This window comes from Amblyomma mixtum, chromosome 9 (assembly GCF_055824585.1).
Source record: "Amblyomma mixtum isolate Tamu chromosome 9, ASM5582458v1, whole genome shotgun sequence".
NCBI classification, from domain to species: domain Eukaryota; kingdom Metazoa; phylum Arthropoda; class Arachnida; order Ixodida; family Ixodidae; genus Amblyomma; species Amblyomma mixtum.
The window spans coordinates 59,015,078-59,035,129 of NC_143020.1; the positions used below are offsets into that span (position 1 = coordinate 59,015,078).

The 20,052-nt window shown below is 48.6% G+C and overlaps 1 protein-coding gene across 1 annotated transcript; it reads right to left on the bottom strand.

Annotated features, from left to right (window-relative positions):
- Positions 1-891: 891 nt before the first annotated feature.
- Positions 892-16,676, bottom strand: LOC149329206 (uncharacterized). Its single transcript, XM_089559200.1, has 3 exons — positions 16,332-16,676; positions 5,584-6,872; positions 892-1,261 (listed from the first exon to the last, which is right to left on the bottom strand). The coding sequence occupies exons 1-3, from the start codon at positions 16,674-16,676 to the stop codon at positions 892-894; spliced, it is 2,004 nt and encodes a 667-aa protein (XP_089415326.1).
- Between the last annotated feature and the right edge of the window lie 3,376 nt (positions 16,677-20,052).

Genomic DNA, 20,052 nt, shown 5'->3' on the forward strand with positions numbered 1-20,052 from the left:
TTTCTTGTTCGTATTTCATTATTTGCTGATAGTAACTCTCGAAAATGGAGGAAATTGACCCCAGGACATTCAGTTTCTGGAACGAGCACGCAACCCTTAGAGCACAAAATCGCGCTGCTGGTTGGAGAATTAAAACCAAAATTATGAGTTGCCTTTCGACTGCAAGTGAATGGGCAGGGGAGTCATTAGTAATGAAGAGAAATATTAGGAAGGGATACAAATAAAGAACAAATTATCGAATTCAAAGCACTTAAGTAGTCTTTACTCCCTCCGTGACTGTTATTTTTAGGTTGTGTATTTATTATCTAACATGGGCCCAGAAAAAAGGCTGAGTGCACAAACTGTGGACCCAGGCAGCCATTTTCGGAAGGATCTATCTGAATTTTTTCAGCGGAGAAGCGCATTTACACTCCAACCTGCGTTCTTGGAGCGTTAGTAAGTCCAGCAGAAGTTGCGATGCTCCAGACGCAGAAAGTTTAACTTGCATATCTGTAGTGTCATAACAAATAAATCTCTACAGTGTAGACGTTATAATATTTACAATATAGCGGTAAAGATGACACGTATCTAATGTAGCCGAGAAGATTGTGACGAGAGATATCTCATAATTTGAATGAACATCCATAAAAGTAAAAATTAGAAATGACTAGTGGATGCGAGAAAGTAAACAAGAGTTAGGAGCCGTCCATAAAATGCAAAGAAAAACTAAATACTAAATACTAAATACTCCTCAGCTTCTAGATGCCTGATATCCAAAGTTTACACACATCTACAAACTCACAAATCCTTTCCAAAAAAAAAAAAAAGGCTAGAAGGCGATCACTGAACACGATTTCAGACTATAAACACACGCGTGATCACTTCAAAATGTCCTATATGCATCAGTCTCTGTTATCTGCTCAGCCCATTAATCTCGACGCAGTCATCACCTTGTTCAGCCGTGTCCGTGCTGTGAGTGCATTGGAAAGCTGTGGCAAAGTCAGCGTTGCCCCTGATAAGTTCATTCACTAAAGGCCTAGCGTAAGCGCTGCTGCAACGGTAGTAGGCAAAGCGCGCGTAGAAGAATTGAGCCCTGGAGATTCGGAAGAGGCTCCAGGCAGCCTGAACTGTGTACCACGCAGCTCTCGCAGGTCGGACGGCTTCATCGGGGGCTGTGCCTGCTGCCCCGACAATGGCGGCGATTTGCAGCCCTTCCTTGAGCGCTACTACTTCGTGCATGAATGCAAGGTATTGGGCGGACGATGTAGCTAGGACGCATTCCCTGCAATGGAAGGTTTGTCAGCCATGATAAGAGAAAACAAAAATATGTGGGCCTCTTTTGGTGATTTCCGTCTATTACGCTGATATATGTTTCGTACATTCCTGAGTAGCTGAAAATGCATTACCGAAGATTGTTTCAGCTATCACTAAAGTTTTGACACCCGAAACCCCCAAACATTCTTCCGTTTAGTATATGGCGCTGTGTCTGGATGATTCTTCACTGAGCCGAAAAAATTTCGCGCCTCGCATTATGTGCAAAGGTAGCATCATGAGCACTTGCGGCTAACTATGTGTTCATTTTTAATGTAAGTTTGTTTAGACATATCCTCTCGAAGAGGCGCTGAAAGGCAAAAACTCTCTTGGGCAAACCAACAATTCGGTTTTCAGTTGGTAATAATCAGTTTAACAACGTAAAGAGTAAAGATTTCAACGGGAGGCATTTCTGATCGACGTATTTCACGAGCAGCTAATCAATGAGTACGTCTAAAGATAATGAAAGGACAGCTTTCATCTTTCCGAGTACTCTCTTTCAGGTAAAATTTGCAACAATTGGACTGTTTTCTGGACCAGCAAGTTTTAAACAAGTGGAGGGTGCAATTCTGGTAGCCCAAAGTTCCAAAAGTGCTATCGAAATGATGTTAATTGCACGACTAATTGAGACAAGCTTCGGAAAAAGCACGACGTGGTATACGATGAAGTGAAATCATTTTGTCAAACCCGGAGTCCACAGCATGGGCCGATCTGCGTACAAGGCGGCTCCGTTCGATACAATGGATCGTACGATACAATGGCAGCAAGCACTAAGGGCGTCCTGTCCTGCGGTCTTCCTAGAAAATTTGCCGTCTATAGATTTCTGCAATTTCGCCCCACGCTAGAGACGGTTCGTCGACAGCCTTTAAACATTACCGCTTCAGTGATGCAACCAACGAGCGGGATTAATGAGCGTTGTGCTGTGCTAATTTACTTTTTTTCTGACATAGCACTGAACAGCTACCGTAAAAACAGACGAGCTATATCTTGTGGTAGGTACGTGCGGAAGACTGGCGATTTTTTTCAACATCTATATTTCTGTATAGCTTTTCACGGCAGACTAATACGCTTAAGGGTGCAATAGTTCTCTCCAGGTCTCGCACAATGCGGGGATGTCAAAGACTAAATCACTTATGCACCTCCTTCTTTGCGTCGTTTTATGAGGTGTTTTTCTATAAAACACACATGCGTCCCTTCTATGTTTAAAATTCCTTTCGTCGTCTCCTGTGGCATTCGCGGATACGGGCACTGCTCATCTTACGCTGACGCTCATTTCGACGTCAGCGCTGACCGGCCTCCCGCTTGGCAAACTCTGCGCACGACAGGGTCTCCCATGCGAGGCGACGACTTTCACGGTGCCGTACATGGCGGCGGTTGAGGGCTTCTTTTTTTGGGCACAGCCGAAACGAAAATACAGGTGGGGCGCTAGCGCACATGCACGCTGAAACCACTTGCTTGTCTTATCTGTAACATCACAGCCTCACCGTAGCACGATATATCTCTTAGATCGGGTGCATGATGGCTCTAATGTAGAGCATACTTTCATTGCCACTATTTTTTTTTCTTATCTTAAGCTGCGCGGTAGCTTTTGCGACAAGTCGGGCTAAAGCTTCTTGTCTCGTCAACTGCGGCTCCCCCAAGTCAGATTTCCCTTTTTCCTGCTGAATCCTGGCTGCCTGACTTTACTTTCTTCCAGCCTATCTTAGGAGGAGGAGGAAAACTTTTATTTCTATTTACAGTGAGAGGTCGATGGGGCGAGCCGGTAGGGCCCGCCCCTTACAAACACTAGGAGGGATCCCTAGTCCGGGATCCCTGTAGCTTCCGCAGCGGCCCGGGCTCTAGCTACCAATGCCTGTTGGGCATTGCCAGTTCGAAGCAGCCGCGCAGGGCAGCTTCCCAGTCCTCTCGAGTGGGGTGGAGGTGGGGTGGGTAGGCAGGATTGGAAGGGCATGCCCACACCATGTGGTAGGTGTCCGAAACCTCCTCCTCACAGTGTGGGCACGCGCCCGAGAAAGAAGAATTAAAGTGCTTAAGTACTGCCGGGCACAGTACAGTATTGGTATAGAGGCGGAGAAGCCAGCGCTCCTCCACCCTGGTGAGGCCTTTACAGGGAGGGGGATAGAGACCATGAAAATTTTGATAAAGAAAGGTGATCTCTTTAAAGGTGATGGCCGGATTGAAATTGAATTCCGGATCAGGCTGCGGATGATGCGACGCCCGGTGAGTAAGCGCGCGGGCGGCAGCGTCTGCTGCCTCGTTCCCCTCAAGACCCGCATGAGCCGGAGCCCACACGATGGTACGATGGGTCGGAAACCCTGTGTATTCGCATGTGTGGAGAATTTTGAAAGCATGGTCTGGAATATACCCTTGCCCAATATTGCGGCAGGCGCCCCTGTAGTCCGTAATAATGACTCGGGACTCTGGATCTGCGGCGGCCAGTACAATGGCGATCTCTTCCGCAAATGTAATGTTTGGGGCACGGAAAGTAAGGCCCTGAACTGTAGTGTTTTGGTGGATGACGGCCGCCGTGTACCAGCCCCCATGGTGTGGGCCGGCCGCATCCACATAGAAGACACCTGGCTTATGGCCATATTGTTGAGAAATAGCCTCCGCCCGCGCGAGACGGCGACCATCATGGGTGTCTGCAGTCATGTTCTTCGGAAGGGGTCGCACCTGGAGTGCAAAGCGCCAGGCTTCAGGGATGCGGACCCGTTCTTCTGTATGTGTTGCGTAGGATATGTGTAAGCGGGTCAGAAGGCGGCTCCCCGCAGGTGTTTTGCTTAGGCGCAAGTATTGATTGTTAACGCGCTGTAGCTCGGGCAACTCCCTAGCTGTGTCGTGGGCATGATATGCCGAAGAGCTCAGGGTACGCTCAGTGGTTCTCGCCGTAAAACAAACGCTTCTTGAGATACCTCCTGTGCGCAAGTGATCGGCCGAAGGCGTGCAAGAATTGATGCGACCACCTCCAGTTTTCCGGTGGTCCTGACGCAGTGAAAACGCTGTAGCGTTGAGAAACCACCAGGAACGTGAGCACATTGCTAGTTCTACCCCTCTCTAACTTGGAATCAGACATGGGGTCAAGGCCCGCACAGGGAGTCACCGTTACTATCAGAAAGACTTTTCACGTTTGTAACACACCGAACCACGTATCTTCCAGTTAGGTTTTGTGCACGCTGGTTAACACAAAGCCAGGACGGCTTTATTGTTGCGGTATGAATTACAGCCGTGCAGAGCGAAATATGAGCTCTTTAAGGTGCAATGGCAGTGTGCTCATGTATAACGTGACAGCGACAGAGGTCCCGGCGTTGTCGGCGGTGTGAGCGATAAATAGGGTTGCGTAAGGTGGCCGAGGGAGCCAAGCCCGGAGACCCAGCCTAGGTGGGCTATGTATGTCACGTGACCCAGAGGGGACGTCTTACCCTACCCATCGGACTGCGAACAAACGAACCACCCTGAGAGGTACCATTTAAATTAGTGGTTGATGGCGAGACGTTGCACGGGTAGAGAAACTTCGGTCGCACAAGACCGAGCGGTGGAGGCACCTGCCATCGCCGGGAAAAGGCGTATTCGTTAACCGCGGCAACATTGCGCAAGGAGTGGTAAGATAACTCCCATTGACATATTAATAAAAAGTGTCGAATGACCAATTATGTATATAGGTGCATTAAATAACTAACGCCACATCGTAATATCCGTAAGATGGAGCTTGAGTGTACCCTGTAATTTTTCAACTTGATCTATGCACACAACTCGTGGGGAGCCTGATGTGATGCTGTCATGTGATACTGTTTTCGTAGGTGTTAGGTTAGAATAACACCGGATATGTGTTATTCATGGTCTACTGTACGTAACTACATCATCTATTATAGTCTGCAGAACAAAGATGCGCAAAGACAAGAACAAATAAAGCAATAACTTCCGTATGTAATTGCCAGAATTTATCAGGGCGCACACTTATGCTGCACGGCGAGTGAGTGAAAGAGGCTATGCTTAGCGGTTACCTAAGTCTTACCTGCTAACTCCGGAACGCTAATCATTTTTCTTGAATTAGACTACTTTTGCAACCGAGAACAAGCTTTCCACGAGCGGTTTCCGAAAATCCATCCGTCCCCAATTAATCACCTCGTAAACGAAGTACTCTGTAACCTTTTTGACGAGTACACCATACAAGAAAACACCAAAGCTTCATCTCGCATCTGGGACAAATGCAAAAGAATGCGCAAGATCCTTGGCGAAAGACATTTTTGTGCCGCGCTTACTTTCATCAATTCACGTCGGAGTAATGCACATTACCTGTACGATTCGAGCGCCGTTGTCGTTTCAGGTGACCAGTCGCCCCTCTCAACCAGGCTAATCCACAGCAGGGCTGCCATGCGACTCGCAACCACTGCAGCGTCGGCGAGCAGTGGGTCAGTGGTGCCCGAACTCAGCCAGCCGTAGCCCAGCGACGACACGTACAGGGTGGTCTCGTTCACAAAGAACATGCGGTCCATGACTCTGGTCTGGGCGTCGTCTCTAAACCAGGGCACTCCTTGTCGCGCCTTTTCCTTGTTAGAGTCGAACTCAAACTTGAGCGCCGAGAACAAGTTCCGGGCGAAGTGTTGCGTGGACATGTGGGGTACGGCCGGCTTCTGGAAAATCAGTTCACCAGGAAGCATGAGCGAAAAGTTGCTCACGATGGCCCGGAAGTGTTGCATGTCGTTCCCGGCGGCCACTAGCCGCTGGAGAGGGACGTAGTTATACAGCGCTTTTCGTGTGGCCTCGAAGATGTTGCGTAGCTGGCGGTCCTTAGCGGGAGTCGAGAGTGCCGCTACGTATGTGACGCGCCATAGCTGGGCGCTCTCGTAGACGTGTTTGTAGCAGACGTCTTCGCTACGCATTGTGGGTGAATTCAGAGGGGCGTCCTGTTGAATGTAGCGCATGGCCTCCAGGGCGAGAAGCAGCACCACGTAGAATACTGACAGCGGCTGGTTCCTTGCGTCAGTTAGGAGACGAATGTCTTTGAGAAGGTCAGCTTTGGACACCGCCGCAACTGTATCGAAATATTCAAGGTCGATGAAGAACTGGAGGAATATTTCTTTGAACTGCGACGTTTCCAGATGTCCGAAAGCGTCGCTAATCTCTGCCAAAGAGATGGATGAGTGTCTCCACCTGGCTGGAGGAAATTTATTCTCAAACTTGGCGATGTCCTCAGCGGTGTAGTTAGTGTGGAAATGCCCATTAAGGATGGATAGACTGAGGGCATAGCAGAACGCATCGCAAAACGCCTTATAGTGGACGGTCCGGAATCTTGTTCTGATGAACGTGAGCTGTGTTCTTGCTTCAATGGCCGTGGTCGCTATATCGAAAATAAACGTCAGGTGGTACTGCCGATCGGCCGCAAGCACCAAACGAAGCAGGTCCGCGCCTCTCAATCGCCCGGTGACGTTGGCGATTTCCAGCATGCTAGCCACGGTGTCTCTGGTGCGCCTCTCGTGCTGCCATATCTCCCGGATGCACGATGTGTAAAGGGCATGGAGCGCTTCCGCAGCTTCACTGCTGTAGTTCTGGGTACCCTTGATGATGTTGGTGGTGACATCCCACTAGAAAAAAAGAAAATCCCGCAGGCGCAATGCGAAGTTTGAAATTATCGATGTCTAAGTAACAAAAAAAAAGGCCTATTGCGCGAGCAGAACATTCCCGCGTCTGTTCGCGTTACAGGGAGTAGCGCTATTTTATTTGGTCCTTGCGCGAAAAGAAACAAAAAGCGGTTTGATCCGTGCATGACAAAATTTGCGCGTCGACACTTGGCTGTTTAATGCCGAAGCTATCGTTCCTGGATATTTTTGTGAATAGCATCCCAAGAGAGAACTAGAAAACTAGAGAGTTTATGAAGAGAAAACTAGGCTTACGTAAAAACCAGATGCATGCGATAAAAGACAAAGAAAGCAATGTCGTTAGCAATATGGATAAGATAGTTAACGTAACCGAAGAGGTTTACACAAATCTATACAGTAGCGATTGCAAACAGTGTTACTGATGGAGGCAGTAGAGCACAGCAATGGGGCCTGACGTAACCGAAGAGGTTTACACAAATCTATACAGTAGCGATTGCAAACAGAGTGTTACTGATGGAGGCAGTAGAGCACAGCAATGGGGCCTGCCGTCAGTAACGAAGGAGGAAGTAAAGAAAGACTTAGGTGCAATGCAAAAGGGGAATGCAGCTGGTGAGGATCAGATAACAGCAGATTTGTTGACGGATGGAGGAGAGATTGTGCTCGAACATTTAGCAACCCTGTATACGCACTGCCTTGTGACCTTGAGTGTACCTAACGCTTGAAAAAACGTAAGATTACCTTAATTTATAAGAAAGGAGACGTCAAAGACGTGAAGAATTACAGACCGAGCAGCTTATTGTCTATTGCCTACAAGGTATTTACTAAGTTCACCGCTAATAGGGTCAGGAAAACCTTCAATCAGCCAAATGATCAGGCAGGCTTTTATAAAAGATACTCGGCAATAGACCATATTCACGTTGTCAATCGGGTCATAGAGAAATGCGCAGAATATAACCAGCCCATATATATAGTGTTCATTAATTACGAGAAAACGTTCGGCTCAGTAGGAACCTCAGCAGTCATACAGGCATAGCAGAATCAGGGTATAGAAGAGTGTTATGTGAAAATATTTGAAGATATTTATAGGGATTGCACAGCGACCATAGTTCCAAATAAAATTAGCAATAAAATTCCAGTAAATATAGGTGCCCGGTAGGGAGACACAATCTCGCCTATAGGCTATTCACTGCCTGTTTACAGGATGAGGATGACGATGAAGACCAAAGTGGGCGGTCGCCCTGTCTGTACCGATTGGCTACTTCTTAGCTTTTTTTGTGCTGTGTTTATCTTCCCGGCCACAGCGTCACCTCTTCAAGCTGCCTGAAGATCCCAAGAACGCCACAAGATCTCGGGACGGACCCTCCGACACTGCCTTCACAATGCCTACGTTCGTGTTGTGAGGCGCGCAGGCCTACCTCAGCCTGGCCAACGGACATGAACTGTAATTTTGACATGGAAAGGACACATCCTGCTATTAATGCGTCTGCTGTTTCGCCTACCCTTCCACCTCAAGGATGTATCCTCAGCACCTCAACTCCTCCTGCACCCGGTATTTCGTCACTACTCAAGTCACCGTCTTCACCTCCAGGGGACGAATCATCGTTCACCCCTACCGCATTGCCTACTCCTGTGCCTACCCCTACACCACTCCTTCCCACTCCTGCGCGGACTGTCTCTGATGCCAGCTTTGAACCGGCTGCGAAAAAGGTAAAGGCCACTCCAACCGATCCTACCCCTTCAAAGATGACAACATCGAAATATTCACTCCCTGAACTTAATCGCTTCTTCCGAGTGCACATTAAGCCTACCTTGGAATACGACATAACGTCAGTTTCCTTCAAGATCGGTACAGCAGCTCATTGACCGTGCAATGGTGGTCTCAGGGTACCGCGGTTTTATTTACTATCGTCCCTCCAACTCCATCACTGCTCAAGTACCGTAACTTGCCGATGCTGAAAAGATCTGTCATATTGACAAATTATATACCAGCGAGTCACAGTATGTACCTGTGCACGCCTATCTAGCATCTGGACCCGACTTGCAAAGATGTGTCATTTATGAAACGGAACCTAATGCGCCTCCGAAGGAAGTGATGACGGATCTGTACTCCGACACCCACTCACTGCTTAATGCCCGCCGACTAGGGAACCGAGGCACATTTCTTCTCCTGCTTACGGGGCCATTAGAACTTCCCACCCGATTCTTCTATAATGGACGAATCGTTCATCCGAAGCCTTTCCATCCTGCACCAGTTTTCTGTTATCGGTGCCTGCGACAAGGTCACATCAAAAAGTTCTGCCCTGCATCGCAAGACACTCTGCCCAAACCACGAGCGGATGGCGTTCCCTCATTCACGTGTCCTTTTTGTAAGACAAACGACCACGACATCACTTATTCTAAATGCCCTCGAAAGAAACGTCGTCCGGTTGCTGGGCCTACTCAGCCTGGAGTCAAGATCTCCAACCCTTTTGATGCTCTGTCAGCAGACACATATGAGGATGATACTGAAAAACCGCCAGTATCGTTGCCCTCACCTTCTAGTATCCGCCCTTCCTATGCCTATGTTTTAAAGCCAGGTTCCCGAAACGAGTGGAAAAGGAAGACAAATTTCCTCCGCTAAACCCCTCTATGTCTGATGAGATATCTGCCATCGGTGATGCGATCGCCAACATTCGCCAACAACTTGACCAGCTATGCCGACGTCGCTCTCTCCTACTACAACGTCCGCGTATACCCCCAGTTACGCCTGTCTGCCTAGTGCCTCAACCTTCAGGCTCAAAATATGAACAACCCGAGCAATCTACAACTACAACCTCAATGTCATCCCTGATTATCCTGCTGCAGCAACTGCCTCAGATGACTGCATCTGTTTTGCAAGCGAATGACCACTAACGCTACTTCCCATGTGCTACAATGGAACTGTCGGGGTCCTACTAATAAGCGCCCTGAATTGAAGCTGCGTATTCAAGACGGCAAACTCTCTGCCTGGGTTTTCCTTCTACAGGAACATAATGCCATCCTTCCTCTGTCTGGTTATTGTGCATATCACTGTCCATCAATACCCAACCGCCGAAGTGGTCTTCCTCCTGGAAAAGCAGCTATATATGTTCGTTGTTCGACGCCACATTCTCCCGTCGACCTATCTCGTTGGTGCAATACCCGTCAAGAAGTACTTGCCATTATCACTAAGCCGCAGCGTACTCCAGTAGTATTGGTCTCTTTTTATGGTCGGCCCCAAACCTCTCTACTCAGCTTTGGATGGCTTACCCATCTACGCACCTCCTACCCAGGTGTATCCATACTAGTTGGAGGAGATTTTAATGGGCCACATACAGCTTGGGGATACACTCATAACTCTAAACGTGGAGATCAGATTTACGACACGTTTTTCGACCAGTCCTTTACACTTCTGAACAACTCCTCTATTTATACCCGACCGCGTGCTCCTCCATCAACTCCGGACCTTACCTGCATGGTGGCTTGGTCCCGGCAAACCTCACTGGTCTTGCGAAGCAGACACCTGGGGAAGTGATCACTCCCCCATTCTAATTGACTTTGTCTCAAGTACACTACGTAAAATTCGTCGCAAGGTCCATATCACTTCTTGGGACAGTCTTCGTATGGATGGTCGCCTTCTCTCAATAACTCCTGCCTCGGCCCTTTCTGCATCCAAGCTTGTCTTAACTCAAAACACAATTTCTTCTACTATCAACGAAGACCAACCAAATCCTGACTTTCACCTGCTTAATCTCTGGGCAAGGCGCAAGCAGCTGGACGTATACGTCACTCACCATCCGTCAGATCAACACGCACAAACCGAACTTCATAGAGTCGCAGCTAAAGCCCGTCGGTATTCTAAACGCCTTCTGCACAACCGCTGGAAAGAGTGGTGTTCTCAACTCAACACCCCTCTCGGCAACCGCCACTTGTGGCGTGTAATTCATTCCATGGAACGCAAGCCGTCCGTAAAAGACTATGCCGAGAGTATTCGCCTTGCCCTTCGTCTTTCTCCAGATGAATTCGCTTCGCAAGCTGCACTTCAGTTCTTTCGAAATTATGATTGCTCAGCGGCGCCTGTTCCAGTCAGTCCTAAACATGAGGCAGAGGATGAGATCACCTGCCTGTTCACCATGGCTGAGCTTATAGCTGCCATTGAAGACATCCGCCCTAACACTGCACCTGGTCATGATGGTGTACCTTATGCCTTATTCCGGAATCTGGAGGGTGAAGCATTGACTTCACTTCTCAGAATTTTTAACCAAATCTGGACATCCAGTGAAATGCCATCCGATTGGAAACATTTAGTGGTTGTTCCGATACCAAAGCCCGGAAAACCACCCACAACTCTTGGAGCCCTACGACCAATTTCTCTTACCCCAACTATTTGTAAACTCTATGAAAAACTGCTTGCCACTCGAGTCTCTTGGTGGCTCGACCGTCATCAGAAATATTCGTCTGCTCAAATTGGTTTCTGACCAGGATACGGAGCTGAGGATGGTCTTGACCGCTTTGCCAACGACATTATACGTCGCTCACATCACAGCCGTCTCGTTCGCACAGTCCTGGCAACAGACATCACGAAAGCCTACGACAACATTCTCCACGCAGCCATTCTCAACACAATGGCATCACTTGGCATGCCCTTGCTGCTTTGTCGAGCAATTCATGCCTTTCTTTCGCAACGAACATTTGCTATCCGCGTCAATGCTAAACCCACAGGCCGCTTCATTTCTAATCGGGGTGTACCGCAGGGCTCAGTTTCAGCCCCAGTTCTATTTAACATCCCATTCATTCCTCTGATACACAGTCTCTCCCCCCTGCCTAATGTTCAGTTTTTAGCATATGCAGACGATATCACTCTCTGGTCCACAAATCGCTCAGCTCAGGTGCAGCAAGACTCCCTGCAAAATGCTCTCAATATCCTCCACAACTTTCTTGCCGACACTGGTCTCTCTCTCAACCTCTCGAAATCCTGCTATGTCCATGTTGGCAATAAAGCTGGCCGCCGTACTTTCAAAGCCACACCGTTCGTGCTCACTATACAATGCCCCACTTCCTGAGGTGGAACATACGAACGTTTTAGGCCTGCACGTTCATGCTTCAGGCAAGGGCACTGCTTGGTTGTCAGCTATGCGCAAGAGCGGTATAAACACACTTGGCCTCATCCGCAGGATAGCCAATCGCTCTGGAGGTGCACGTTCTGATACAGCTCGTCGACTTGTTCGTACTGTCTTTCAACCTCGGCTCCTATACCAGGCTCAGTTCAAACAACTTACTAAACGACAGTGGTGCACACTTGAAGCACTCAACCACGAAGCCATGCGAGTCATTACTGGCCTACCCCGAGCAACTCCTATTTGTCTGCTGCAGGAGTATGCGCAGCTCAGCACACTGCAAGATTTAATTACCCAGAGACAAACCAATAGAGCACGGAAAGTTTCTCTTCGTCTGAAGTTCGCGCCTCAACCACCTCCATGGGACTACTCTCACATTACATCAAACAAGCCTGCTCGTCATAAGAAGTCGGAGTTCCTCTCACCGCCGTTACCACAAACTTTTTCTACGCAACATGACAGCTGCATTATTTACACAGATGTTGCCATAACCCCAACAGAAGGATCAACTACTTTTATAAGCCCGGCACACCCTCAACTCTACGGCCGACAAACCTACTCTACTGACACTTCATCACCTCTTTCTTTGGAGCTGCAAGCGGTATTAAATGCCATCGCAGCCTTACCTGACGACCCTCCTTATAACAAGGTGCACCTATGTACCCATTCACAAGAAGCCGTGAAGCATCTAAAGAAAGTCCGCGGTACCCTTCAGGTTTCCCAGGCCATACATGCTGCTTGTAAATCTTACCCGGTGCCTATACTCATTCACTGGGCACAAGCTCGCACTGATGTCCACAGCATCGCACCTGACATGACATCTCGTGCCACTGACATTCCACAAACTCCACCTGCCTCTTTGCCACCAGATCCACTTCTGACACATCTAACATCTTCAGCCCCCCTCAGGCAGCGTACACGTGCTCTTATTCCCCCGTGTATCTACCCCCTTCCCCCCAACCTATGACGGGTGGAGGAGGTCTCTCTGAGGCGGCTGCGTGTCGTAGTGGCCCTTACGCCTGCAGTTCGCAACCAGTGGCAAAGTGCCAAGATTCTTTTGCCGCAAAAATGCCCTCACTGCGAAGCACCCGCTTCCGGCACCAATGTCCACCACCTTCTGTGCACATGTCCAGGAACTTTACTGGTGCGCGCTCAAGTTCTTCAAGAGGCAGGCCTGTCTGCCAACAATGACTCTACTTTGAACGTGTGGATAACGAAAAACAATTACGCCCGAAAATTATGTGACTTTTTACACGCAACCGGGCTTCATGCCTTTTTGTAACATAGTCTACCGTTAGTCACTAACACCATGTTTTATGCCGCGCGGCACACTCAGCGTCACAAATAATTACAGGAATTATTCCGGGTATAACGATGATGCTCCCCCCCCTCCCTCTCCCCCGCTCCCCTCATATGCTACGTAAATGAAAATGTAGCCTAAACCGATTAGAGAGTGGGCGCCTGCAGTGATTCGTCTACTGAGGTCATGTGACGCAAGAGGGTGTGATAATGCAAGGTTTGGGTTCGCGCATTGAAATAAGTGGAGAGCAGTTCTCTAACTAGGCGGCGTAACCGTACCATTAGTGTGCCGGAGTCTGCCCGCTGACCACCATGAGAAAATACGCCTACTCCAGACCAACTGTTCAGAAATAGCCTTATAAGTCGTTTGAGAGACGAGAGAAATAAGCAAAGAAATATCGTATTGTGCTCTTGCGTTAGACGAGAAATCTGTACGCTGATGGTAAAAGCAAGCACCTTCAAGCTGTGTCGCGAGGCAACTGAATACACTGAGCGCTGTGAAGAATGCTGCCACTAAGTAGCTGCAGGCTATAGGAAAAGTCTTAGACTACGAGTAAAGACTGTGCCTCTGAGATCTGAAAACTATAAAAATTTATATATGGTGGGTTCAGAAAGAAGCAGAACTTATAAAGTAGCGCGCATACCGGGCGAGGGAGGGCACTGCGCCTACTGAGCGCGCACAGGCGCAAGTTTGAACGACAAACTGTCATTTGCCGCGTTTCTCTCAGGCCGTTAGCTGGCGAGCTACAGCCGCTGAGGTGAGCGCGTGCAGAAGCTGTTAGTCGGGTTAGTGCGAAAAAGACAAGAGCGTTAAGAACAACGTGTGTGCGTGAAATCTGCTGCAAAATTTGCAAACTTGACCTCTGAATTGCTTACAAAAATCTACAAGGAGGACGGTATGAGTCGCGCGCAGTGCCGTGAGTCGTTCAAGCACCTTGAGTACGGGAGAATGCCGGTCCGTGATGACCCCAAGCGCGGGCGGCAAAATGAGATGATCTTAGTCATGAGAGGTCACTACTAGCGCAGGGTGATTTTACTTTGAAGGCCTGATGACTGTTGTTTCGAAGTGTTATAAACCTGGATTTTATTCATCCTCCAGAATCTAACATATTTATGTTTAAGAGCACAGTTCTTAGACGCCCGTTCCTGCGTTACGTGTGGCCGTCGTCGGCTTCTGTCAGGCGGTATGTTGGCAGCCAGTAGGAGAGAACGAAGTACACCAACCAAGCCAAGAGGCGGCCGGTACGGAAACGCAATGCGAGACGTAAGAAGGGCATGCTATGCAGTGCTATTTGAATGCTCGGGCTGCGCACGTGGACGGTACGAAATGTACATTTTTATGCGAAGCATACTACTTAAGCTACCACTTCAGCCCTTCACCGTGGTTATGCGCCTCCAAATCACGTGATACATGACGTCACACCACGTGACACGATGACGTCACGACAGTGGAGAAACGGGGGCCCACCTTGCGCCGTCGCTGTGGTTGTGCGCCTCCAAATCACGTGACACGATGACGTCACGACAGTAGAGAAACGGGGGCCCACCTCGCGCCGTCGCTGTGTTTGTGCGCCTCCAAATCACGTGATACATGACGTCACACCACGTGACACGATGACGTCACGACAGTGGAGAAACGGGGGCCCACCTCGCGGCGTCGCTGTGGTTGTGCGCCTCCAAATCACGTGATACATGACGTCACACCACGTGAAACGATGACGTCACGACAGTGGAGAAACGGGGGCCCACCTCGCGCCGTCGCTGTGGTTGTGCGCCTCCAAATTACGCGACACGATGATGCTTCGCATTCTCCAGGCTTAACCAAGTTAAGCCTCAGCCATTTTTTTTGTCGTTGGCTTAAACCATGATATCACAAACGAAACTTGTTCCCTCAGCAGTAAAGGTTCTTTCTATCGCCAATGTTCCACCTACAAAGCTAAGTTGCATTAATTTCCTATATACAGCATATGTGCTTTGTGCGATGCCAGCACATATTAAAGTATCCAAGGTTCCTGAGACTAATCCAGCGCACTCCACTACTCTTTCTCTCTTTGCCCAGCAGTAAAATCTGAATGTTAAACCTGACATACATTACCGTTTTCTTGATGTAATACCAACACTTACTACATCGCCGTCCAAAGAAAGCAAAATAGAAAGAACAGACGCGAAACATGTCTGCATGGGGAGCGCGCACGTAGAAGCATGCGCGACACGGCAGGTTAGGTGTATCAAGCAGGGTCTATGAGACCATAAACGCGGGGACGCAGGCAATGATGCCAGTGCAGCGCTACGAAGAAGCTGTGGCTTACGCCACGGCGTATGCGTGTGTTTGAATAACAACGTGGAGGAAGCGACAGCATCACGTTACTGCTGGAGCAGCGGTGGGATTGCTGCACCAGAGCCAACGGAAATCTGAGCGCGATCTTTCTGGGGCCCCACCAAGCTCTTCCCGATGAAGCAAAAATGAGCCCCTCTTATTAGCGGAGTCTGCACGCTTGCTCTGTGGTGCGAACTAAGTTCTCGCTTTCTTACCTCTATTGCCTGACGGCTAACCAGAAGACTGTTTCGTGCTAGTACCGTGGTAGTGAACTGTTATCATTTATCGTTGAGATAGTGGCTTTAGGGAGCATTCGAAGCCATTGAAAAAATAAATGCCAGAAAATAACACTCAGATGGTTTCTAATAACTTTGCTTTCGGTACTTTCTGAGAGACATGCAAATGCAAATAAATCTTCAGAGGTGTCATTTATAAATGCTTGAGGAACGAAAGAAGCTCCACGCATGTAACTGTACCACTTATTGCCACTGGCGTCATAGAATGAATTGGAAAATTTTGGGGGTGTGCCACGTCCTTGCAAAAGTGTACAGCTAGAAAATGACAACACAAAGAGAAAACATCAACCAGTCTAGCGTTTGAACCGCCAATCTCTTCACCTATTGCGTTGCCGTCTTTCACTGGTGCACCGCCGAGAAACCCAGTAGGGTTTACTAATTGCGAAGCCTCCATGTTGATCGCGAAAGGAATGCTCACCGCCATGTCGCTGACGACGTCTTGCTGGACGAAGTCTTGCTCGATGGCGTTCTTGCAGATGTACGCGAAGAAATCTGTGCAGGGCTCCTGTCTACTGTCGATGACGGCGAACAGCCTGGCTGCCTCTTTGGGACAGCAGAACGAAGTCACAGTGTGGCTTGCGTTATCCCGCTTGGCAGCCCAGTGACCGGCCAGCCAGGCCAGAGCTCCGACGGCCGCGACCAAGGAGGCACCACAGGCGCAGCCGAGGCAGATGCCTGCCGACCGTAGGTCCTTGCTGCGCAAGAATGAAATTCGAGAAGCCTGGCGACCACTGCCAAGGGTCGAATTTAGGTCTTCCGCCATGACCCGAGGTTTCCTCCTTGCTTTCTTCCTCTTCTTCTGGAAGCAGGCCTCGAGGAGCACGTGCACCTAAGCAACGTCAGCGCCCCCCTTTTGCAAAAGATGCCTGCGGCATGGCTCGAGCTAGCTCGAATGCTGATTTCCCGCGAATGGCATGATGAGTTGAACATGGGGCCCATTTCACCAATTTTTCCGTTTACTGCATTCAAATAAATGTCAAAGCATTTATCTGTGCTACGTAGAAGAGTGCGATCAGCGGACAGTGCCGCCGGACGGAGCAGATCGAAGTTGATGAAGACAACGCTCGGCACTCCACAGTGCGAGGGTGTGGTGCTGTTCCACCCGAGGCGTGCTAGCTTTGTCAAAAAGGGATACGACGCAACTGCTAATAGAATATCTATTTCCTGCGCCTTAGTATTGCCAACCTTACTTTGGGTTTTTGGATTCCAGTGTACTGAAGCGAGTGCAGCGAAAGTAATTGATCAGCTACAAAAACTTTCTTTGCATTTTTCATTTTCAGCGAAGATTTTCAGGACGGTAGTCAAAGGCGCTGTTGATCCCGGCTTCATTCCAACCTGATATGATGACCTAGACACGCCTAGACACAGCCAAGTGTAGCTGTCAACTGCAGTCGAGGCCACCCCCGTGGTCGGCCATGTCCCGTGTCCAGCACTCCTCTAAACTCGGACTTGTGACATCATCCCTGTCTTGATCTACCAGGAAATTTATGAATAAACACGCCAGCGCACCAGCCAACTCGGAGATCTCAGGTGGTAACATTACGTCACGCGCCCCATAGACCAATAAGGTTTCGATCCTGTCGTGTCGCCCGGTGATATGACTGTCACGACCAATCAGCGACTTTTGTGACCAACCACGCCGTGTTTGCTATGCCTAGCACATACGGTGTAGTTCCTAGAGCTGCACGTTCATTTTCCATGCAACGTTTGTGCCTCTATTGGCTAAATGCTATCACATGATAGAAAAGCATCCATGCGTTTCGGAGGAGCCAACTCCTTTGCTTTGTTTAGCAGAACACAGTTGCTCACAGCCCATTCGTACACGTACTGTACACATAGTTGAAGCGATTTAGAAGCACTCGGGCCTCAAACATGCGATTGATGATAAGTACCAGAGCAACGGATTATACAGTGGTATACATTTTTGTATACATGTTTTATTTTCTGCTTTAGAAATGCTAGCGAGCCCACTTTGTAACGCTGAGATGCCAAACCAACGAGCTTTCAAACGCGTATAAATAACGTTCGATCTTTCGAATCACATTGCTGATAAAGTGGTAGAGAGAGGGTGTGGTAGATGGTCCTTGGCGATCACAAAATGAACAAGGGAGGGGAAAACCTCAGGTTGCTTGAGCCAACGTTTCGACAAGGGGAATTGTCTTCGTCTGGGCAAAGCGTTCATCATTGGCAGGGATTAAATAGGGCCTTCGCTCCGAGGAGGAAGGCCCCGGGTGGGGGAAGGAAAGTGGTGTGAGAGGGGATGCGTGTCAGGAAGGGGAGGGAGGTGAATCTTGATTCGTTAAGCTGCAATATTGGAAAAACTTATATCCGGGGGGTGTGTAATGAACAAAGGCTTTGAAGGGGCTGCGACGGGGGGGAGGCGCTGGGTGGACCTGAAAAACTCAGATAAGAGGATTAGTCAGCGTGGTACAGGGAAATGAGAACATGGCAAACAAAATAGGCTGGCATTGGAACGAGGGGCATTTCCAAGGAAGGACAAGGCAGGGGGGGGGGGGGGGAGGCATGGCTCGAGTTCAGAGAAAGCCGAAAGGTGGGGCGGAGGGGGTAACAGGAATGTCATGGTTTCCGAGAACTGATAATAGGGGATTAGGAGAAAAAAAAAAGGTGAAGAAAAGGAGAGGGTGAGTAGGCCGGAAATGGGGTGCAAGACATTTGTTAATTTCAAATTATGCTAACCCTGGAATGTACCTGAGAGATTCCAGGTTTCCTCTGGGCATGTTAATCCCGGTTGGTTGCAGTGTTTTCAATTTGTGGATTACGAATGCTTCTCTGTATTTTCTGTCCCTAGTCAATTTGAAGCCTGACTGAAGAATGAACAATTTGAGTTCGTCGAATTTGTGATGGCGTTGATTAAAATGGGTCGACACTGCCTTCTGTTCATTCCGTGTTGTGTCAGCCCGGTGCCCGTTTAATCTGGCACTCATTGTTTGCCCGGTTTCTCCGATACATTGTTTCTGGCAGAAGGAGCACTGGAGCATGTAGATAATATTGGACGATGTGGAGTCAAAACTGGTCTTTATATCGAAACTGACATCGCTTGCCGTACTTTTAACCGTAGTGTCCCTTTGTAAATGTTTGCATAACTTGCATCTAGGTCGAGAGCATGAAGTTACTGTCGGTGGTGGTTTCTTACCGAGCCTAGCATGCACCAGGATGTCCTTCAGGTTTGTGTTGCGGCTGTATGTTACCCTTGGTGCGTCGGGAAATATTTTCTTGAGACGGTCGTTACCAGTTAAAATGGGGTGGTATTTCCGCAGGATATTGTTTATGTTTGGAAGCGCGTTTGAGTATTTCGTTATAAGTGCAGGAGGTCGTTGACTGTTAGCTTTTGTTCGTTTTTTAAGAACTACATCTCGTTTCAAAGTGGTTGCTCGTTGGAACGCATTATTAAGGGTTGTCTGTGGATGGTTTCTGATGATTAGTGTGTTTTTTAGCGAGTGGAGGTGTTTCAGTTAGTCGTTGCCGTCGCTACATATTCTTCTTAGTCTCGTTGCCTGTCCTACGAATATACCTTGTTTGCAGTGTCTTGGATGATGGCTAGTGAAATCTAAGTATTTTTGTCGGTCAGTAGGCTTCCTGTAAAGTGTGGTTTTGAGCTTGCTGTTTTCTAAATGGACAGTGGTGTCAAGGAAATTGACTTGAAATTGAAAAGCAGCGCTTGAGTGCTTTTTCCCACTTTGACGTTCGAGCAGATAGAATTTTACGCGCGGTCTCCCGCCAGGCTGTTGCGCAACTTCGTGTGCTCAGTAACAAACTTGGACCAGGGCCGGCTCGCACGAAACAAATAAGACCGGCTTATTTCCAGTCTAATCTTATTCGCAGTCTAAAAGCTCTCTCGATTTTGAGAAAAGAAAATGCGCATTGATGGTTCACTTTGTCGGTGAGTGCCTCAAGTGCGCACGACGCCGACTAAAACATTGAGTTACCGAACTTTCAGTCGGAGTTCGTGGTGCATTTGAGGTGTCCACTGACAAAATGAACCAGCTATGCGCCTTTCCTTTCTTCAAAACCGAGAGAGCTTTTAGACCACGAATAAGATTAGACTGGAAATAAGCCGGTCTTATTTGTTTCGTGCAAGCCGGCCCAGTTTCTTTCACATGAATCAGACGATGAGGTAA

Bases quoted from the DNA above. Each gene is read 5' to 3' on its own strand.
- LOC149329206 (XM_089559200.1), bottom strand. From the start codon at position 16,676: ATGGCGGAAGACCTAAATTCGACCCTTGGCAGTGGTCGCCAGGCTTCT. The intron at 6,873-16,331 runs GTGAGCATTCCT...CTTTTTTTCTAG, and splicing joins ACGTCGTCAGCGACATGGCG to TGGGATGTCACCACCAACAT. The intron at 1,262-5,583 runs GTAATGTGCATT...CTTCCATTGCAG, and splicing joins ACGGCGCTCGAATCGTACAG to GGAATGCGTCCTAGCTACAT.